Consider the following 24142-nt stretch of genomic DNA (forward strand, 5'->3'; position numbering starts at 1 on the left):
TCCAGCACCCTCATTTGACTTTCATGTAGTCTTCAGAAGGATATTTGTATAGCTTGTAGTAGCTACAGAGGCCTCCATCAGGGTATCTGCAGTGTGGACAGTCATCACGGACAAACAGAGACCAGTTTTACATTGTTTCAGGGGAGAGGAGTTGATTTGGTTGAATAATACAACACGCAGATATATCACGCCCTACATTCCAGCACAGACTTGTATCGTAGTGTGTGTACATACAGCCCATGTGTTGTGTCGGAGCTGAACTTCCTCGTCCTGCAGGAGACGGAGGATAGAGGCGTGACGTCGCTGCCCGCAGAGAGGCCCGTACGGCAGGAGGAGAGAGGCAGGACGCGCCGTGCGGGGACGGACTCTGCTGGTGCCGCAGAGCAGACTGCTGCGAAACACAGGAGCAGCCAGGGCACAAAACTACCGGCAACCACAGAAACTTTGCAGAGACGACACACAGCCATAATGCGGCACCGCCCGCCTACCCCGGAGCTGATGTGACTGTGCACACCCAGAGCAGGGAGGAAGCGGCGGACACCACCACCACCTCTCCCCGGTTGCCTCGCCTCGTCACGGTGTGCGCGGCAGGTCGGTCGGTTGGTCTGTCTGTCTGGAGGGGGACATGTCCTCGCTAACCGTCGAGGAGGAACAGAAATGGGAACCGACACACGTCCAGGTGACGGTGTTGAGAGGCAGGGGCTTACGGGGCAAGGGCAAGCACGGCACCAGCGACGTGTACACCATCATCCAGTTAGGGAAGGAGAAATACTCGACCTGCGTGGTGGAGAAGACCACCGAGCCGGAGTGGAGGGAGGAGTGCTCGTTCGATCTGCAGCCCGGCGTGCTGGAGAACGGCGGGCGGAGCGGCTACCCGGCCGGGAGCAACGAGCTGGTCCTCATCGTCATGCACCGGGCGCTCATCGGGCTGGACGTGTTCCTCGGACAGGCGGTGATCCAGCTGGATAAGGTCTTTCATGAGAGTAGATACGTGAAAAACGAGTAAGTGTCAGCTGTCTGTACATGTAATAGTTGTGTGTCGGTGTGTGTGTGTGTGTGTGTGTGTGTGTGTGTGTGTGTGTGGCGTCAGCATGTAGACGGGGTACTATGTGACCAGAAACTGCATGCATCTGCCATTACTTTATCTGTTTTCCCACGTTCATTGAACTCATCAGGGTGTTTCTTTTCTTTTCACTCTGCTTTTGTCCTGTTTTAGTTGCAACACAGTTTGTGCTCAGATATAAACACAGCTGTCAAGTCTCTGGTGCTGCATCAGGGCCCTGCAGACACACCCTCCCTCCTCCCACAGACACCAAACTAACTCTGAGCACATCTGACCACTATACACACTCACTGAGGCTGAAGGCTTCCCCAAAACCAGACCTTCTAGAAACCTCACTTTCACCTCCTCCGGGGTGTCCACATTACATGCTTGTCGTGCTTGTTTTGTTGTGGGTTCTTAAAGTGTTGTTTCCCAGTAGCTGAGGCATGACGTACGGTAGAGCAGGGGGGGATTAATGCCTGTCCCAATTCCAGGGATTATCTAACAGATTCATGATCCGAAATCTCCAAGGTATTTTTAGCATAACATGTTGTTTTACAAAAGCCAAGCCACTGGAGAAATGGATGTATAGAAGTCAGACAAAGTTACATTAAACATCTTAAATATTTGCCATATCTTATATCACTGTAAGATCAATATGTGATTTTGGTGAAGTTATTTAGTGGTGAAGGAGCGCAATGTTTTGATGCACCAACTTTCCCTTAATCGTTCTATTTGTGATGTCCTACACTCCCCATAATGCCTTGCAAGACTTCCCAGAGAACAAGCTTGAACTTGTTGCATTCAGCTGTAGGTTTGGTAGTGTTAGCATAGAAATTAGCAAGGGAAAAAAAGGACATTTGCACCCTTATCTCAGACATTTCTTGTGGCAGCAATGCATTATGGTCAACTGAGTCTAATGTCAGTGGAGAAACTGGACTTTTTTTCTATGATTGATTTCTCCCTGTTTGATTGTGGATTGGTGTAAAATGTAGCGCATACAAAACAGAGGCTGACAGCAAAACCTGACATTTAGTGCTGATGTTTTGGATAGCTAAATCATTTCCTGCCATCAAACCATAATGAGATGTGATGGCGCCTTGTTTACATTCTTCCAGACAGAGCTACATTCCTTTTTTCGACTTGTTAAAGACAGTTGGTCTTTTACGTCTGTGATAAGTAAAGTCATTGGAGCTTAGCGTGTGGTCATCCTCTTTTCAAATGTGTCATTGCCACAAGCAGGGCTTAATTTTTGGTGTATTCATCAGACGATTCATGCTGAAGAGGTACATTTCACCACCAATCATCCAATTTAATTTACATAAGTCAAGTATTAATCAGAATTGGTACAAGGTACTCTCGTCCTTTTTAGTTTTTGTGTCCAGCCGACCTGCCTGTGCTTTTGCTCAGATAGACCTGTGAATGTGAGATGAAAGGGGAACCAGTGTGCTCCTGTCGGCCCTGTTGGAGCTGGTCACTTGAAGGTTAGAGTCGGCCTGTGATGTTGAAGTGTCAGCGGTTTGGTGTCTTGGTACATTCAATGTCTCCATGTGGTATTCAGTGAATCTGGGCTGGTCAATAGCAAACCACAGTCAACACTGCTCACCAGTTCAACCCTGTGTTGGACAGAGAACAATCAACAACACAAAAAATGCCCTTAAAGGGGTTTCAAGTGACAGTAGTATTACATTTAGTATTGCAGAGGTTGAGGACTGATGTGTGTGTGCCAAGACTCTGTCACTTTACAGTTTCTAATATTTATAAAGCCCTTTAGAGGAGGTGGTAGCTTCCCTGTGATACAGTGCTCTGGGTGACCGTATATTTCAGCAAATGGAGATACGGCAGGTCAAAATGTCTCTTTTCTTCTGAACCTCTGACTTGTTTTATTCTCTCTAGGATTCATCAGTTTCCATTCGGTGTTCCTCTGAATCAGCGTGTTCCAGTCACAGTCAGTGGAACTGAAGGATGAGGTTTAGATTTAGATGTGGTTATGTTGGAGAAGATGAGTTTATTTTGTGCGTGAGAGGATGAAGAAACACGACAAAATCAAAAAAGGACTCAACTTTGACTTAAACATGACTCATGACTTCACTTGACTCGGAAGGATTTTTTTTAGCCTTTCCAAAACCAAAAACATGAGAGCAAAAGTGTTTATCTGCTCTAACACAAGCTGCAAACGTTAGCATGCACGGCTAACTAGCTTACTACCTACAGTAGAAACTGAGTGTAAATCACGTTAGCTTAAGTAGCTAGCTAGCTACAGCTAACAAACTTTGCTAGTGGCAGTTGTCATTTCATCCGGCAACATCGATGATCGCTGGTTGTAAATTTACTATACTAAACTTTAATCACCAAATTAATATTCTGATCAGTACACCTCCATGTTATAACAGAGAAACACTCTAAACAACGATAATTCTTATAAGCATATATTAGGGAACACTTCAACTTTACAAAGGAACAACATGAGTAGCAAAACAAATGCATGAATGCTTTATTTTAGTCATGTCTCAACATGTCTAATTGTTACTCAGCTATTTCCTTCAATAAATGAAGGCAGAACAGCTGCCCTCAAATGGGTGGCAGGGGAAGACTCAGTGGCCGTGATGTGTTTGCATGTTGAGCTATCAGTATAGAGCAGGTTCCCAGAAAGGTGGGTGTTGGTTGAATTCCCCTACAGGGTCTGTCTGGAGGAAGCTACAAAAACACTGCCAGATCAACACACTGTGGACAGAAACTAGCAAGCAACCCACGTTATTAACTAATTTGAGATGTTTTGCTGAATATTGAACTCATCATACACATTTTTCCCTTAATAATCAAATTTCTTCCCAAGAGGGTGATTTAAAATTTCAGCCCTTTTTTCTGCAGGTCAGGCAGCCTTCACAGTGTCGGTCGGGTGGTTCTTGCAGTATTATTATGATTTAGATGTTAGATTTTGGTATTTTTTACAATCATTCTTTTTTATGCCCTTACTGTCTCAGTTTCACACCCCCTGTCATGTTGTGAGAACTAAAACCTCCATCTGCTGAGTGAGAAAGAAAGACTGTATGTGTGTGTGTGTGTGTGTGTGTGTGATGTACATCCAGAAAAATCCTCTGCTAGGAGCCGACAGACTTTCAGTAGCTGCTGCGGTAGAGAATATAGTCTAATGGACATCAGAAGTTACATAACATGTTACATACGCGTGACCTGACTAGTCATCCCAGATAATATAAATGTACCTCAAAACATTCATGTGGAGATTTATCAGATTAACTTCACTAAAAACATTCTGTAGATAACAGAATATAAAGCAACCGACATTTCACTCATGCTACTGTCTCATATCCCGGCAGAGGCTGTATAGTTGCATCACAAATCTCCCATCAGCCTGTCTGACATCATCATGGAGGTACAGTGAAGCAAAGACAAGAACATGGCTGTTTGGTAAAGGACATTTTACATGTGTTAATAGCAGATGAGAAGAGCCAGAAGAGGCAGAGTTGTTTCCAAATCTAGGTCACCGTGACACAGCCGCCTAAATAGTCTTGTCTTTATTTCCTGTCAGTACTCAGTTCAGTTCAGGTCAGAGCATTCTTAGCTAGGTAATTAGCCAGCATACCAATGCTAAGGGGTGCTAGTTTTAGGCATACTTCTTCAATTGTGTAAATTGTGTACACAGGACAGTGAGTTTTAGCTGACCAGGTATACAATTTATCTGACTATAAACTGCAAAATACAGATTAATTTCTCCTTAATTGATTCCAAACCCACGTAACATTGTTTGTATTATTAATGAAGAAGGAGCCTACATTTATTGTTTTACTTTTTGAAACCACTTTAATCCCTTAGTTTTAATGTTTACTTTTAATTCTAAAATGAATCATAACCTCAAAACTCTAATTTATCAGTGTCATGAAAGGGGATTCTTGTTTTTGCCATTAAAGCACAAAATAAATGAGAAACTTTAATTATTTTAATTCCTAACTAATAACAATAACAACAAGTCATGCTCAAAGGCATAAAAATCCCCTTAGTGGTGCATCCACAGTCCATGAAGAAAAATGTTCTCTTCCTCAAAAACTTGGTATACAAACCTGTGCTGCTGTGGGATTTTATCTTTATATAGGCTGAATGGGCTAATTGACCTTGATGTGATGGAGAAAGGACATTTGAAACTCGGTGAATCAGACATTTGGTTAATTGTGTTGTGTACAAAATGCCTGCTTGGTTGCTAGCTAAGTATCAGTGATGAATTGACCAGTTTCCATCCAATGTCCGCATTTAAATTAATTGAATTGTGTTGAGACAAAATTGTACATTAAGAAAATGTCACCAGCTGTCAAGTACCTCCTCCAATATTTATATATAGCCAGTTCTGAAAGCTTTAGTATTTTTAGGCTGATCTCACTTTAAAGATTATACTTTAATTTTAAACTGTTACTTTCTCTGAAGGTAGATCAACACCCACCGAATTAAATTTAATGCTCAGGCCTGCTATATAAAAACTTGGTTAGTGGGTTACTAGTTGACAACTAAAACAGTTCTATTTGTACGAGTATCTTTCTGTCTAGTTGACCATCTCTAAATATTTACTTGACGACGTCTGTTATTGTCCTCTCAGTCTACTAAGGGTTAGTAGTTTCTGTTTTGTGTATATTTTTTGAGTAACTATGAGTTACTTTTCACAAAAAGAACAGTTTCCTTGGTTTTCTATCACTGATCCCTAATGTGGGCCTGAGGAGGTGTAGTTTTAAGACACAATGCTTGGTTGTGTGAAAGTATTGGGAGGGAAGTTGGTGGTGAGGTTAGAGCTCATCGCATCCAGATGTGGAATGTGGTCTGGGTCTCGCGGCCCGTCTGCTGCTTCGACTGACGAGGCAGAAATCCAGGCCACATTACCAGCATTACCCACAGTGCTCCTGGAGGGTTTGTCGGTTTGTATCAGTGAAAGTAATGGGAAGCGTTCACTTGATAATTCAAATGAAGTAGAACCACTTACCTTCCTTGCATCCTCTCCAAGTGGCTTGACACAACAAGCCAATAATCTTCCACTGTTGGGCCGTTCTTGGGCCGTCGTTGAGTGCCTTCAGCTGACCATGGATTGTAGTTTTTGCAGAGTGCCCGGCACTGTTGGCTCTAATTGGACTTTGCTGGTGAATGCTGAGTCAGCATGTTTAATTTGCAGCAGAGGTAGTTGGTGAGAGACAGCGTAACAGTTACTGGTGGCTTGTCTAGTTTTAATATTATGACTACATGATTACGATACTTTTGGAGATTTTGGCTATGACCTTAGTGTTAGCCTTTACTTACTTTTCTGAAGAACAACGCCGTGTTGTGTTGGACTTGCTGTGTTTCTGTATTTTTCTTTCAGTACGTGTATGTGTTACCAAATTAGTGAATGTGTTTCTCAGTTAGCTTGTGTTTTATTCATTTGCAGCATTTTTTACTTATGCTAGTGACGTGGCTGTAGGGATGTCGGTCAGTAGGTCTGTTGGTTGGTCCAGACTGAAATATCTCAACAATTATTTGATGGATTGCCATGAAATTTGGTGCACATATCCATGGTGCCCAGAAGAGGAATCCTACTGACTTTAGTGATTCTCTGACTTTTTTTCTCTAGCGTCATTATCTGATCAAAATCTCAATTTATCCAATACTTTGGTTAATGACCATATATCTGGAAAACCAGTGACATTCCCATGAGCCTCAGCTGTATTGCGTGTTTTGTGCTAACTAGCAAACGTTAGTATGCCAACATGCTAAACTAAGATGGTGAACATCATAAACATTATACCTGCTAAACTCAGAATGTTTGCACAATGACGTTAGCATTTAGCTCAAAGCATCGCTCTGCCTAAGTACAGCCTCACAGAGCCACTTTCATGGCTGTATTAGTTTCGTTTCTAAATGTGTCAGACTTCATTTGCTTGTGATTTCTTAAGTTGTAGTGCATCAAGCTCTCTGTGCGCCTGTAGAGTACTTTGAGCCTCACAACAACCCTTGTGACTCCTCTGGTAGTACAAAAGAAGTATCTCAGAGCGACTTAACCTTAAATACCAATATGTTTGGGGAATAAAGTGCACTGCTAAGTCCCGCAGTTGACACAGATCTTACGCCCTTGGCAGCAGTTTTATTTCAGAGAGTCTCTTCTGTCTGGTTATGATACCACCCAGTCTCACAGAGCCCCGCAGAGACTAAGGACATGCTGGATAAAATAGGTTGATAGCCTACTTGTCTTGTAATTTCAGCCCTCTCCTGCCTTGAAGGGTGGTTTCTAGGGATCAACTTGTTCCACAGAAGACTTTGTAAGCTGAAGCCTAGAATAAGACGGCATCTCCTGGAAGAGAACATTTTCCTATCTACTCCTCAGTGGATCAGGGAGGGTGTGTGTAGAGATGGGGTGGAGTGTTTTGATTTCCTGTTTTTGCAAGATGGGGAAGCAGATATGCAGTTATGCTCTGCAGCTCTGGAATGGGACTGTTTATAAAAAAATGAAATCTGTGTAGACTCCCACAAACTCCAAAAAAAAAACCGGCCGAACATTTGGTTATGAGGATTGTTGTGGTACTGGGATGTTCATAAGCTTTTCAGTAGCTGTTTAGAACTAAAAATGTTTTACGATATCAGCACAGTGGCCTTGTTGAACTATACAGGCATCTGTGTGGGATGATGCTTTTGGGAAACTGGGTCCTCTTCTGTAACAGCTTGTGCTTTGCCTGAGTACGTGGGCTTCAAAATGTAGGCTGCTGTTTTTGTCTGTGCTGCAGTTTCTGTATTTAGGCCTCATGTCCGTTTAGTTACATTTACATTTGTTGATGTCAGGATTTTTCACGCATCACATGACCCTCGAGCACAGGTGAATGTAGGCCTGTAACTTTTTTTGCATCATCTTCAAAAACAAAAGACAGTTTGTGTTTCATGAAAATAAGCTTTTGTAATGCTTTTAGTCAGCAGAAGCTAATTTATCTCTCCATCTTTTTATACGAACAGTTTTAATATAATTCAGTTGGCCTAAGTCAACTAAATACCAAAATCTGATAACACAAATGTATATATATCACAAAATATTTTGTGTTTAAAAGGTTTTGCTCCATAATCTTCTCAAAAAACAAAAAGTAGAGGCTAGGAGGGAGACTTCTAAGACATCCTTCAAGAATAGTGCCCTAAATTACAATCCCTACACGGTCGATGGTATGATGATGATGGTAGTAGTAGTTGTAGGTTTGCAAAAGAAAACCCTTACATAGCTCCCTGGTCCAGTGTTTGGAATGTGAACCCCACCTTGGCTACAGGGAGTTGGCTGCCGAATCAGGAGGAGGACTGATACTATTGTTGGAGCATCGATGTGAAACTCGAGTCCACACCTAACAGGCATTGGAGGCAGCAGCACTGGTTTACAATTTTTGACACTTTAGCAAGAGACTACTCAACAATCTTTGTGTTTTTTGGACATAGTGTTTCAAAGCTCTGGAATTTGCTTTGTTTACATGTGTCTTGATAATCCAGTCACAGGATTGGATTGATTGAAATACTCCAAAGTAAATCTGTTATCTGGATTAGAATAATTCAGCCTCTGTCAAGTTGATTTTTATGCAAATACAAAAACCTAATACCCAGCTTATACACGTTCTTGCTTCATTGGTGTTACTGCAGTTAATGAAAACAACTCACATTTCTGCTCACGTGGCACATTTCCATTGTTGCCTATTATGTGAGATGTAATGTTTGTTGTTCCCGTGGAGCTATAAAAAGCATCAGAATTCCTCTCTCTTGTGTGCTCTGGGCTCCTCCTGCTTGCTATTTGTGAATCTGAGTTTGTTTGCTAATTGTTTTCACTGGCATTCGCCTTGGGTGTTACCGTGTTTTCAGGGATGAACTTGAGGTCGGTGGCAGGATGATGATGATTACATAACAGCCTGTGCTGTGAATTATATGACTGCAGCCTACAATTACGACACTGTTTTTGCTAGAGCAGGAAACTTTCCTGTCTCTTTTCCTATGTAATCAAACGGCTTCACGTTAGAACCGGACAGAACATGTAAATAAGGGCACTGGGTTTAGATGACTCTAAGGCTATTGGCCTTTTATTAAATAACAGGCGGCCAGTCCTGTTCTGTCATCACCATTTCCATCTAAATTTCTGTTTTTCAAAATAATGATTCTGAGCAAGCTGTGAAATTAACGGTTTTTGTTGGACACATAACATTATAGTTTTATCTCATGTACAGCTCACACATTACACTACATACTAGCATGCTAACATGCTAACTGTGATCATGATAACATTCTAATGTTAGCATTGTGGCATGTTAGCACAATGCTAAATGTAAATAGTTGTTAACAGGCATGTTAACTGTAGTAACAGTATTTGCTGTGCCTTTCAGATGAATGCTAATATTCCTCTACCAGTGAATAGTTGGAACTGCAAAGCAAGGTGAAAGGATTTCATTATTTTGAGTTTTAGTTCCCCATGATTGTCCACATGCTGTTTTCACACACTTTTACACTGGTAATAAAACTTTGGAGGATAAATGGAAAACATAATGGCACAAATAACGGCAGCCTTAATACACAATATTAATTCACAGCTTCAGTTTTTAAAATAAAATTTTAGTTGAACCTAAAGATCACTACGTCACATTTTCTGCCTTGCTGAGTTTCTGCGTTGTCACGCTATAGGTCTGGTGTGTCTGGTTTCTAAGATAGCTGTGCAGTAAATGTGCGAGGTTCCTTTCTCAGATCATTCATGCATCAGTGGGTTTGCTTTAGTCTCTGTTTTCCTTCATGTAGCAGCTTTCATGTCTCGTCTTTGATGTTTAAACCTCCATTCTTGTAACTTTTCTTCAGTTGCACATTTGACTTTCCATAGCATGACATTTAGATTTTCTTGTTGACTCAACAGACCAGGACATTTTAGTTGTTCATGAAGCTGCATTTAGGTCACTTTACCTCCGACCCATCTGACATCCTGTTTTATATTTGTGAAGACTGAACACTTGAAGATCTCCCTTTTCAGAATTTCACAACCACATAAAGTGATTACAAAATTACCTATATGTCATTGCATTTAATTTAGTTAAAGACACAGTTGTTTGTTTTCATTTACACAGTATTTTCAACAACAATTTATGTTTGGTGAAGATGCCTGCAAATGCACATTATTCACCTTTTAGTGGGATCTGCTGTTGCATGAGTCTGGTCTTTTGTGTTTGCCTTATCACTTTCAGCATTTTATTTTCTTTATGTATTGTAGAGTTAGAAATTAGGTTTTCACTAATTTCATAATATTTCTGTGAATCCACTCTATATGGAGTCAACTAATTCTTGAATTTGGAGCCTGAATATACAGTTTAACAATGTAAAATTGTACTCTATCAGACAATTATTGTAATTACTGAGCCTCATAGTGCTTATATATGAACAATAGTGAATGGCATTGTGGTCGAGGTGTGAGGTGAAAATAGCCCAGCGGCACAGGAAGTGAAAAAATAAAAGCAGGTCTTTGGTTTCAGGCCCAGTTTCAGTCCTCCTCCCTGCACAGACAACTTCCCTTCGACAGCACCAAGTGTCAGAAACACATGTTAACTGGGGGATTTTTTCTCAGTCATATTATGTTTTTAAACCGCTCACAACAGACCAGATGAGACTTTCCCATGAGTCACGGTGCAGTGAACTTGTTGGCGCTGTAACACCCACTGGTACACAGCATTTCTAAGAACTGCTTGTCTTTACCTTTGACAGTCAGGGTCTGTCATATTTGTGTAGGGTACTCACTATTGCTTGATTAAATAAGCTTTGTTTTACTTCATTGTTCTTGCTTACCGAGTCTGATGATGAAAACAAGAGGCCTCTCTAAGGTATTGTGGGATGTCTGGCCACACACAGCCTTGTGGTATTAGTAGGACACAGACACTGACACACACTCTTACCCTGTGTGAGGACAGATTAACCCCATTCATAATAACAATACAGTCATTCACGTTATTTCATGACCCCACTCAAGTGTTTTGGGGAGGTGATTTGTCATTACACCTTACAATTAGTTTGTGTGTGTAATTTGAAATTGTAAAAACGTGTGTATTTGTATTTTAATACTTGTTGCACACAGTGAATCCTAAACTCAACCGAGCATGCTGCCATGTTTTCGAAATCACACGTTTCATCGTCATCAGTTTTCTCCCGCTGTTAGCAGCGCTTGTAACAGATTTTCAAGCTTGATTGGATGTTTCTTCCCGAAATGCACCTTGGGAGTCACAGTTAACTTCTACCTTGAAATTTTTATGGACACAGGCTTGTACCTTCGACTTTTTATCTAAGAGTCAGATATTTTCTAACACAGTTGTTAATCTTTTGCAGTGACGCTGTTTTTGATGGCTATACAATGTCCAAAAAGTATGAAAAATGCACATCACTGAGCCCAGTGTTGTGGCTTAAAATTGTATGATCTGACCAACAGTTCATAACGCAAAGACATTTAATCACAATGATTAAAAAAACTGATAAAAGTAGCATATATAATATATCATATTTAAGAAGTTGGAACTGACAACTGCTCTGAATTTTTGCTCAATAAATGACTTCAACAATTAATTGATTATCAGAGTTGTTGCTGATTTATTTTCTGTTGACCCACTAATGATTAGATGAGTAATTGTTTCACTGCTAAATGCTAAATGATATACACAGTGTGCCTGTTCATCTCATGTGACTGTATTGTTCTCTGATGCAGGTGGTACAGGCTCAACTCCAAGACGGGAAAGAAGGAGAAGGAACGAGGAGACATTCAAGTCAGCGTCCAGTTCACCCGAAACAACCTGACAGCCAGCATGTACGACCTCGTCATGAAGGAGAAGGGCGCCTCCACCTTCGGCAAGCTGAAAGAACGCATGAGGGGGAAGAAGAGATCCAGCGATGAGGACTCCTCGTCGGCCGTCCTACCAAGTGGTCACGGGTCCCTTTACCGGATGCGGCAGCGGCTGCCGAGCGATGGGGGCGGGGAGGAGGATTACGAGGACGACGAGGGGGGCGAGGCCCGGCGGAGCAAGATGAGGACCTTCTTCCTGAGAGGGAAGCTGAGGAAGTCATCAGACACTCGTTCCAGCACATCACTAGGCTCGGAGAGCAGCGAGTCATCATCGCGGGGTGGGAGCCTGAGCCCAACGGCCGGCATCAGCGTGGTGGTCTCTGACCTCTCCAACTCACCCAGTAACAGCAGCAACCTGACAGTTGATAACAGCCCAGGTGAGAATGACCGGTACAGGTCATGTCATCACACCCTGAGGAATATTTGACTTTTATACTCGGTGCAAATCCAACGGTAGATTTCAGTTTCACACCCTTTTCTTCATTCTTGAAGAGACAACTAACCTATGACTACAACTAACAATTATTTTCATTATTGATATATCTGCCGATTATTTGATTAACTGATTAATAATAGTGAAAAAATGTCCATTGCAACTCCCAAGGCCATGATGATATGATAATAGATGACAAAGAAAAGCAGAAAATCGTCTGATTTGAGAGCCTGTCAATCGAGTAATCGTTTCAACTCTAAACTAATCTGCTGCTATCACTATAAATTTATATTGCAGAACTTGCAGGATGGTGTAAGTTTCAGGGTGTTTATGTAAAAATTATGTAGAATATTTCTAAACCAACCACTTCCTCAAAAGTATTATCATGCCGACCATCAACTCACTCCGTTTGTGAGAACTGCATAAGTAGTTTTTTTGAGTATAAAACAGGAAGATGCCACAAATACTCTGTATTTTTCCTTTAATTATCTTGTTTCAATGAAGGGGTTATATTTTCACCTCTTTCTGTTTGTTTGTTAGCAGAGTATCTCAAAAAGTTAGAAATGGACAGTATTTGTACAACAAACTTAAAGGAATAGTGGGACATTTTGGGAAATATGCTCATTTGCTTTGTTGCTGAGAATTAGATGAGGAGATCGATACTACTTCTAACTCTCGGCACAAAATAAGTGTATTTGCCAAATGCTGAACTCTTCCTTTAAAGGCTCAAAACTGAGGGATTACGTGCGATTAGGCGATCTAATGAACACTTTGCCAAAGAAGAGGCAAACCCTCTGTTATTGACCCAATCAAACTAAATGGAACATGATCACCCTGCACATGTTTCCAAAACTTTATTCTTTGGAATAAGGACATCCCTAACAACACATAGTGCTAAGTGACAATCAGTCGAAATCTAAATACATTCAAGTATGTCACAGAAAGAGATATTAGACACTTACTACTACTAAATAGTGCTTATAGTAGTAAATATCATGATATGTTAATGTAGAGAAAATGCTGTGATGGTCCATATCTTTCACCTCTAACACCACAGAGTTGCTATAATCAGCTGACATACTGAACGGTTTTTAGAACGTGAAGTCATTAAATGTGTCTCCTGTTACGAAACAAGTTGATAATGTGCCTGCAAAGAATTAATTAACTCAAGTGAAAATCCCACATGTAGAGCAGCTACATTTTGTTGTTGTTCAGTTGTACAGACTTTATGGAGGCATGTGCTCCCCTGAGAGCCATCTACATTGTTAAATCACCTGATTGGAGAGATGTTGCACTATGAAGCACAGAGCAACAGTTCCCAATATACTAGAAACGATTTGGTAATCACAGAGAGGTAAATTAACCATTTCCAATCAGTCTGCCAGTGATACTGACCCATCCTGTTGTGAAAAATACTGTCAGTCAAAGCCATTACAAGGTTTTATCACCCAATTAAGCTGCCAGCAAATTTAATTTAGTAAAGCCATTGATTATCTGCATCAGTTCTTCTCACTCTCCCTCTTTGTCTCTCTTTTCTCCACCTCTCTTCATTTCCTCCTCTTGCCTTGTTTCTTGCAGAGCACACGGCGAACACGTCGCCCAGGTCGTCCTCTCTCAAATGTGACTTTGGTGATGAGGCCGGTGAGATCACCATCGCAGTGCCTCAGCCCACTGTGTGCGTTAATGGAAGCCATGCTTACAACGTCCAGCTCCTGGACCCAGGCTCAGGAAAACCTGCAGATACTTTAGGCCTGGGACTGTTGCAGAAGTCTTTGCCTCTCTCCATGTCTCTACAGAACCTCAGTCCGCGGGTAACCACCAACCTCCCCAAAGGTCCTGTCGGAGATGGGCGGCGCTGGTCATTTGACAAACCTGGTGAGGAGGAGAAGGCAGCCATAGCGGCGGCCCTGGAACAAAGCGGCCCCATGGTGGGTGAAGAAGAAGAGTGGGTGGGACAAGCTGCTCAGCCCAAAGCCGCCGCCGCCTCCTCCTCCACGGCGGAGTCGGAAAGCCAGGGGAAAAAGCAGAGGAAGAACTTGTTCTCCCATGGGAGGACTGAGTCTGCAGGGAAGGGGCAGAATCAGCCCAAGGATGAGTCTCAACAAGCCCCCGCTGCCACTGAGGAGAAACACAAGGGATGGTTTGGATCAAAGGACTCGCACAGCAAACCCAGGTGAGATACACACTGTGATCACAGAGAAGACTAATCAATCACTGACCGGTTCATTTGTCACACAGGTGATTATCATTTCAATATGAATATGGATTGAATCAAGGTCCAAAAACTGCTCAGGAGCCCGCGGAGAGTTTGTTTCTGTACTGTTTAGATTCCCCTACCTCATAGACTGAGGTGTCTTATTGCATGTGACCTGTAAACTTTGGCTTTATTTGGCAGAAATAGGGGCTCAAAAGAATGTATTTGATGTAGGATATTTCAGCAGTGGAGTTGAAACAGAAAACTAAACTAGAAAAACAAAAAAAAATCATTTAGTCTTTTGTTATCAAAAAGCATGGTGCTGGAGTCAGTAGGTGATTAGCTTAGCATAAAGATTAGATGCAGGGGAAAACAGCTAGCTTGGCTCTGTGAAAAGTTCAGAAATACGCCCACCGACCCCTCTAGATCTCAGTAAAGGGGCGTGTATTGTGTTCATTAAAAAAAACCCAACATATCTGTAAGCAAACAGAAATGTAAAAAATGTTTTTGTGCTGGAACTATTTCTTGACGAACAACAGTTTATTCATCCACCCAGTACTTCTGTGCAGTGTCACGAGCTAAAGCGCAGGTTGCCAGATACGGCAGGTGACAGATTAAACAAACGAGATACAACATGTTAATGAGTCAGCAGTTGGTAGGTATATTTTTTAACTTTGGACAGAGACAGGCTAGTTGTTTCCCCCTGTTTCCAGTCTTTATGCTAAGCTAATCGCCACCTGCCTCTAGCTCCAGCTACTTAACACACAGACATGAAGGCGGTATCAATCATCTCAAATCGCCCTCGAAAAAGAAGCCTATTTGGTATTTACTGTGGCTTGGCTGTGTGCTATTTTGTTGGTTACATGATATTTCACTGTTTGGTACCTTCTCCAGTAAAACCTACAGAAGCTTAAATTGGGGTAAACACTTAAAATGTACCCAAATACAAGAGGGTTACATTTCAAAATCTATATTTAGAGAAGTAGCATTTTGTTGAACAGTCATCAGAGTAGTTGTTTACTTTTCACTTCCTGTGTACCAGCATGGCTGCTTGAAGTTGCTTCCAGCTCTGTACACATCCCTCTTCAGCTCCTGGTCTCAGTCTGTGGTTACAGCAGGTATCTGCAATGCAGATGGAGGAGGGGAGTGTGTGTGTGTGTGTGGGGGGGGGGGGGGGGGGTTTGTCAGTGCATTTGTAATGTGTGTGGGCAGGGAGAAGGGAGGGAAGAAAATACCATCTAATTGTACTTAGATGGGTGTCTTCTATCACAAGCACATTCTTAAGAGGGTAATTTATTTGGGGGGTGTCACCTGCTGCACTGTACTTTCTCTTGTACTTCTCGCTGTTGTATTGAGTGCATTGCCTCTGCAGTTTGTATTGGAGTCTTACATAAAATTAATCTTTAATTCAGGTGTACAAAAACCCTTTAACATTAAAATTTTTATTGTTATCAATGCACTCAACAAAGACCAAAAAGCAAGTACAGTATCGTAATATTTCTATACACTGTGCGTAAACAAAATATTGGACTGATAAGCACCTCCTAGTTGAAGCGAGGTCAGCTATTCTGGACCGTAGTACACTCAATACCTTTCTGCCAGCTCTGTAACTATACATTTCCACAGCCTACACACCCACATGCTTTTAGATCCTTGGGGAAAAGTGCCAAGTTGGCATCAGTAGCCCTAAGTAATCACTACACCCAGCTGCATCAACTTTTCTTGTGAAATATTTCATCATGGGCCAATGGAAACACAGAAGAGGCACAGAGATATATGCTTCGGATGTGGATTGGTGCCAGTTTTTGAACATATGAAAACATGTATTGTTAAAGCCCCTATGTGTAGAATTTTTATGGGCTTTTAAGATATTTCCAATTATTCCAGTGGAAAGATGTCTTTAGATAGAAAAACTAGTGAAAATGAATGCAGTTCAAGTGTTTATTTCAGCCCATTCATCTCAGTAACAGAGCTAAAAGTAGTGTCAGGCCAAAGAATCTCAAAATGCTCATGTAGCACTGTGTCTGCTGGACGTATAAACTGGCAGCTCTTTGCTATCATGCTCACTGTTAGGTGATAAAATGTCAGTGTTGTGTTTACAGCTTGTTGTGCTGCCCCCAGTGGCCAAAGAATGAAGGTACTGCAGATTCAAAGGTGTTTTCCATACAGTGAAGCAACAATAAATAAAACTATTATAAGCAATAAAACTGCCAGGCTTGAGTTAAAACGGGGTATAAGGATTATACACAAGCCAGTCTGTAAAAATGTATAATTAAGATGTGATTTGAGGCAGAAAACCTGCTGCAGGCCTTAAGTTCAGCTGTGTGAACAATCCTCACTAATCTAGAGGACTGTGTGCCCTTCCTTTCACAGCCTGGTGGTGTCACCTAAACTAGAGCCCAGCACTGACCCCCACCCACCACCCCTCCCACCTTGTCACCACCCCTCAGGTCCCCCTGTAGATCCTACCTCTCTGGTGTCTCCACTGCATCACACTAACCCCTTCTGCCACTCACAGACCACATCACCTCCCGTATCCCCCTGCAACCCTTTCTTCTCTCTCCTCCGGCACAACCCTTTCTATGACGACATGCTAACCGCTCAGCCCCTAAAACCTTTGCTGCCTCCTTTGCCCTATCTCTCCAGTTCCCGGCCCCCCATAGCTCAACTCTTTCCGCAGGCAAGTAACCCTAACCCCACCCTGACTCATGACAACCCAGCCACAAAGGACTCCATCATTGGTACAGATGCAAAGAGCGAAGTGGAGGCCAAAGTTGGCAAAAGACCTCTTCCTCCAGCTCCCACAGAAGGGGAGAAACCTTTAAGCAAGAAGTCGCCCAACCCTTTTATGTCTGCTGGAGAGCAGGAACCGGATTCAGAGTGGGATGAATCCTTTGAAGCGTTTGCAGCTGGCAGGCTGCAGTCTCCTGAGGATCTGACCACAGATTGCAAAACACAGCAAAACACACCCAGTGACCATCCACTGGAACACTGCAATAATAAAGGAGCATTACTACCCATAACAGAGGCTGATACATATGTGAATGACCTACTACATCATCAACCTTGCACAGACTTTGTATTCGAAGCACATAAAGCCATCAGCCAGGTGACCAACACTAACATATATCACTTCGACACATTTGCACAATTCCTTGAGACAATCCCAGAGCACACGAGCTTTGAGAGTGACAACATGACTTTAAATACTCCCACTAACTCACCAAACCTGGCTGCTTGCACAGAAACTAATCAAGCTAACAGTGCTACTAACACAAGTGATTTAACCGACACTAATGTGCATCAAGCTCCCAGTCACACCATGTCTGGAAAGCTCCACAGCAGCTCCCCAGATCCTGGTTCTTCAGGTCTCGGTAGTTCAGCAGAAGAGGATTTCCTGTCCTGTCTCTCTTCTTATTCTGACAAATTATCAGCATCCTCCGAGGAAGCTGAAGCACAGAACTTTGAAAGCAGCCTCCTCGTCTTTGAGAAATCCTCTGAGTCAGCCATGGCTTTGAAGCCCTCAGAATCTGAAGATGACATTACTGACAGGTCAAATGATGTGTCTTTAGTTGATGTTGCCCAGCACACTGTTATTCAGCACAGAGATGATGATGAAAAGGTAGATTTAAACGTTTTGGAGGGGTCATTGCCACCGCAGTCCCCAGTGCTTACACATGAGGAGCCTGTAATCACTGCAAGAGAATCGGGAACTGAGGATGCAGTTACTCAGGCACCAAAAGTCTCAGAACTACAGCCAAAGTCCATCATCTCTTTACAGGCTGACAATGAGAATGGAAAGAAAGGCATAGGTGAACTCAATGGATCTCTAGAGGATTTTTCTAAAGAGTTAAATGATTCCTCTGTATGTGTAAGTAACACTACAGATGTGATGACTTCTATGACTCCAGATGATGAACTCTGCTCCACACAGCCATCAGTATACATCACAACCTCCTCCCCTGATGTGAGGAAGAGTTTGTTGGACTCGCCCATTGAGGGCACTAGTTTAGGAGGGCAGGGCGCAAGCCAGCGTTCTCCTATACCATTCAGGCTTTTTGGTGATTTCCTCAATGGCAGTCACATTGCGAACAGTCCTAGCCAAGACTTTGACGACATGCTGTTGCACACTCGGATGTCCGATCAGAGCACCAGCAGCTTTCTCCAAAGCCTTTATGTCAGCGCCGACTCGCAGGATTACCAAACCTGCGAGTCTCACCCCTCCTCCAAATGCTTCAGCGACTCAGAGCCAAACGAGACGCTACACTCTGCGAACTCAACGCTCTGTGGTGAGCCGAGTGAGATTCAGCTGACGGCTGATGCTGCGTTGGGCCAAGACGATCCCGGCAATGCGTTCAAGGCATCTAATGAAGAAAACAACCAAACAGACCAATGTGAAGAATCGTCCTGTGGAGCTGAGGACAACACGGCAACTCTTGAGCCAGGTTTCATGATAGGGGATGACTTCGGTTCACAAGTACTCCCTGCGGCATCAACGGGCTCTTATGTGAGCAGTAATCCAAGGAAGCTCACTGAAGGAGGTGTGGAAAGTCAGCGTGTCGTCTTAGGTGACGTGTTCTCGAAATGCCCTCAGGCACAAAGTGCTACGCTACACCGCTCCCAGTCTGAGGGCACACTGACACCTGCCTTTGACGAACTCCTCCTGCCCTCGTTTGGTAGTGATCCTGGTGCGATACAGGAGTCCTCTTCAGCTAAGCCTGGCCCCGACCCCCCCTCTCTGGCCTCCTTTGCTCCCTCTCCAACTCCTGAAAGTAGTAGCTCCCCTGTAGCGCTCTGTTCCCTCCCTCCCCTTGCCAATGCTACGGCGAGGTCACCACCCAGCACGCCACGAGCTGCGGCACCAAAGCCAATGCTTCAGGAGACCCAGCAGCAGCAGCAGGCAGCCAATCAGCAGAACAGGTGAGGTTGCACATGCTCAGTGCTCAGTGAAACGGTGGAAAGGAAGCTCCTTTTCCCTCTTCCAGAAGTTTCTATCCTGTCGTCTCTTCAGTCTTCCTCTGCCACTCTGCTCCCGCCTGCTTTTCTTTTGTGCCGTCGACTCTCTTGGGGTTTCTCCTTTGTGGTGTGACCTTCTCTTTTTCATCACATTGTTACGACACACACACACACACACACACACACACACACACACACACATACTGGTGTTAACAGGACTCCTCTGCAGGTGTCTTGTGTGTGTCCTGGCTCTGTGGTAACAGGAGGGGAAACAGAGCGTCAGGCCAATTAGCAGTTATTATTTTGCCCTGATTCCTACCACACCCCCCTCCCCTCCTCCTCCCAACACACATGTACACACACAACACCACCTCCTCCCCACAGGGCTAGCTAGTGTTGTCACCCAGCCACACTCATTTGCCAAAATCAACCAGATACCAGCCTTTATACCAGGCAAAAAAGGTGTTGTTGTGTCACTTATATTTCCTTTTCACCTTGGGGTAATAACACATTAAACACAATTCTACATGTTTGATTGCACCAGCGCATGCAATTAAGTCTTTCAGTTTTGAGCTAATTTAATTTCAATTTTCACCAGTATTTCCTTTTAATGGGGAGTCTTACACATGTCTAACCTCCTTTACTCTTGATCACTAAAATGAAGAGTTTCTGGGATTTTAAAAGGTTGATCTTTAGCATCCATGTCTGGTGTCATCCTGGAGGTCCAGAGGACAATCCGTTGTCTGTCAAATGAATTTTATACGGTAATTTCAAACTTTTAGACCTCCAGTACGGCAGCCAGACAGAGTCCTCACATCACCTGAAAGTCCTCTATATGAAACTAAAAAGCCTAAGGGGTGTTGTCATATGCTGTGGGATACCTGACCGTAAAGTGTGTGCCGCTTGTTGTTGTCCCGTTCAGCCCCCACCCAGTGAAGCCCCTGACCACTGCCATGCTGGCTGAGGAGAAGCGGACTGAGGGCCGATCAGTGCTGGCCACCGGCCTGGAGAAGCTCAAGTCCACCATCCACCCGGGGAGGAGCAGCCAGCTCAGCGAGCAGGAGCCGGACAGGAAGAAGGTACAGTATGTTACAAAAAGGATATAAAAATACTGCAATACTGCCCTTCAGAGGCAAACAACAGTAACTATGTGTTTGTATTTTGAGGTTTAATGATTATGACTTTTGACATGCAAAAACTCAGTGCTTTTTTGTCCTCAGTCTCTGACAGAAGGAGCGGGCTCGTACTACCACCTGAACCACAGTGAACTGGTCGCCCTGCTGGTGCAGCGGGAGGCGGATCTGGAGAGGCAGAAGGCGGAGTTTGAGCGTCAGAAATTTTTGCTGGCTAAGCGGGAGGTGGAGCTGAAGAAGTTGAAGCCGCAGGTCAAGGATCTGGAGGACTACATTGACACGCTGCTGGTGCGCATCATGGAGCAGAAGCCCACTCTCCTGCAAGTGCGTTCCAAGTTAAACTGACAAACAGGGGGGAAAAGGGTTTGCAGTTCAATCCGCATCTGTTCACTCTAACCTCCACAACAGCTCTTTAGTCTTTTCACTGCTATGCTGTCCTTTTTGATACAAATATCTAGGCACTGAGAGATGTCGAGGCGATGTTTTCAAGACGGCATGCTTTACTGTGCTGAAACGCGTCCTCGTCGAAGGCTTTGGTTCGGGCGGTTCTGAATGTAGCGGGTCCTCAGGTTGTTTTCAGGTTCACACAGCCGGTTGGTTTTAAGTTCACGGTGGAGTGAACCCAGTGGGTTCAAGACCCAGACGCTTCCATTTTGGTATCTTGATTGTAGAAACATTGATTCCTCCTTTTCACCTCACCTCTCACTTCTGTCACCTTATCACAAAAGAGAGAAATAAGTAGAGCTTCAGTCCATAACACTGTATATCCAACTAACTGCTCACGCAAATTTTCAGAAATATATGCCGTTCTGTGGGGAGAGGGGAGCTAACAACCTGAAGGGCCACTCTGCTGGTTTTTGCACGTTTTGGCTCATTAATTACAAATTGCATATACTTTAAATCAATGCCGGCTGTTTCTGTAGCATACAATCAGGTTTAGATTGATTTTATACCTTCAAGACAGTCTTTGGTTTCAGTTCATTTCAGTGCAGCATGAAAATCAACTTGCAGTGACTTGATACCTGCGGAAGACAATAATTTTCTATTTCATATTTGCAGTTGAGAGCAGGGACCCTTCTCAAAACAACAAGATGTAAGTTGCCAGAAAGCATTGCACTCATAAGCTGTATTGTAGGTCTGCAAATAATAATAATTTTTGTTTCTCGATTAATGGAATAATCATTTGGTCTACAAAACAACTGATTTGAGAGAGGTGTCGAGTTTCTCATCTAACTCTTGGCAAGAAAGTGAATAGGGATATTGTTCCTTTAACTGAAATGAACTGAAACCAATGGCTGCTTAGAATGAAAGAAATTAATCGATAATCGTCAAGTATGCTTTGGGAAATAGTCTGCATTATTTTAAAGTAAACTGAATATTTGTGAATGTGGTAAACTCATGCAAAACCACAAATATGTTTCTTATACAGTAATGCACTTCTGTAATGACTTGGCATCACTTTTTTCCAGATGGTGTATATGTTGTTTTGGATTGACACTCTACAAACGTTCCCTAATAAATATCGAGTGCTCTGACTAGTTATTGAAACTACAAACCAAATGAGCGGTGTGAGAGATCAGCCTCGTCATGTGCACATTACTGGGAACTGACTGTAGCTCATGAATGTTCAAAAGTGTTCTTAGCCAGCAAGTGAATGGTTTTATTTTCTACACACGATAAGTGCTGTTTATCTTTTGCTTGTTCCTCCCTCTTTTTTCCCCCCTACTTTTTCTTCTTTCTGTTCAATGGGCATGTCTTGAAGTTACCCATAATGCTCAGCCTAATAAGCTAACTGATTCTTGTATGGGTCACAGTGTTATCAGGTGAAGACAGTATCACTCAGTATCCAGATCAGCCATCACAGCTTCTCTGATCTCATGCTTATGCCTTCCCACGAGTGTGTTATCCGCTCGACTCCATTGTTGACAAAATGCCTGCAACATGCTGGTACTTGACTCCCCTCCCTCAGTGTCTGTGTGTCACATCCGCTTCTGCTCCAGCACGCATATCGCTACTGCTTTCAGGTGTTACAAAGGGATATATACAGCATTTTACAGCATATATGCCGTATTGAAATGCCAAATGCTGCCTTATTTTTGTTTAGTTTTGACGTTCGTTAAGAATCTAGCACTTCATTTTACTTGTCGGGACTCGGGGCAGGTTTTGAAAAAGAAAAGCCATCTGTTCACTGAACGTTTTTTTTTTATTTCTTTTTTCTTTTTTTTACTTCTTTTCATGCTTTGTTATGATATTGTTCAGATCACTGCACAAAAGGAAATTGTATGCATACCAGTAGAAAATGAGCAGTAACAGTGATTTCCTGTGAAATGCCAAAAAAAAAAAAGCCTTGAAACTTAATATTTGGAGCAGAAAGATACACCATGAAGTATTCTGATATGATGCCACTTTTAACAGCATTTGTGGATGTCCTTGCACTACTTAATCGTCAGAACATAATTCTGCTGTACCTGTCTGTTGATATCGGTATAGTTAGTTCTACTTTACACCGTACTGCACTTTCTAATCGCTCTGTGATTTAAGCACTTGGCCTACTTTGACACCACAATGTGGATTTTCCAGTGAGCTTGAAGCATCCAAAACCATCTTGTCATCTCAGTTCTGCTGTGCGATCGCAATATCAAGTGCATAGATGACTGTAGAGACATTAAATGTGACTCGGCACTTACGATGTACAAGAATAATCGTCCTCCTCCATGTCTTCCATTTTAAAAGTTTTTATTTAAGTTTAAACTGATTGTATTTTGTCCCTGATTGTGTAGCCGGTGGAGCGTGTTTAAGGTAGTGTGTAAGATTGGAAAGTTTACAATTCGTGATGCAATTCTGTTTCACAAATTTTGTATATTTAATAAAGAATATTTTGTGTTTCTTGCTCACCGTATGTTTGGTTGTAAATATTTCTTTGGGGTGTGTGTGTGTGTGTTTTCACAGGGCTGATTGTGGTATTTCTTTGTTTACAGTGTTTTTTTTTAGGTTTGCTTTCAGGGTTTGTTTCTGATAGCGAGCTCCATTTTGTATCTGGTTCCATGTTGATAAAATACCTGGATTTATTCAGCTCTTTCTTTCTTTCTTTTTATTTGCAACGAGAAATGTACAAAACATTTTGGTAATCATGTAACAAAAGGAGCTGCTAGTATTTGTTCTTTGGGTTTTAGGTCTTGAATGTTCTTTATGTTAATTGTTTGCTACATCTTAACAGAAGTTAATTTAATGCGTTCAACAGCTTCTTTCAAATATCACTCAGGAAGACATCAAGTAATAACATAAAAGGAACTCATCCTGTCATATAAAAAGTGATGTATATGTACCCACTGCAGTGCTGTTTAACTCAGAGAGGAGTTTTTATTGAATGAACATGATGGTCTCACAGGCACAATACTGACAGCAGTGATTATGTGACAAATGCTGTGATTATGCCTATTCAAAAGGTCCAGTTCTTCAGTGAGGAGAGACAAATTTCAATATTATCATCACATCTTAGTATAGGTGAAGTTAAAATCGTATTATATTACACTAA

At 42.6% G+C, this 24142-nt stretch overlaps 1 protein-coding gene across 1 annotated transcript; it reads left to right on the forward strand.

The window, feature by feature from the left end:
• The first annotated feature begins 316 nt into the window (after positions 1 to 316).
• On the forward strand, positions 317 to 23506 carry rab11fip5a (RAB11 family interacting protein 5a (class I)). The gene is made up of 5 exons (XM_070920719.1): positions 317 to 1002; positions 11757 to 12268; positions 13903 to 14497; positions 20397 to 20553; positions 20695 to 23506. Exons 1-5 carry the CDS (start codon positions 626 to 628, stop codon positions 20950 to 20952), a joined length of 1899 nt encoding a protein of 632 aa, XP_070776820.1. The 5' UTR covers positions 317 to 625; the 3' UTR covers positions 20953 to 23506.
• The last annotated feature ends 636 nt before the right edge of the window (positions 23507 to 24142 follow it).

This window comes from Enoplosus armatus, chromosome 15, assembly GCF_043641665.1.
Source record: "Enoplosus armatus isolate fEnoArm2 chromosome 15, fEnoArm2.hap1, whole genome shotgun sequence".
Classification (NCBI taxonomy): domain Eukaryota; kingdom Metazoa; phylum Chordata; class Actinopteri; order Centrarchiformes; family Enoplosidae; genus Enoplosus; species Enoplosus armatus.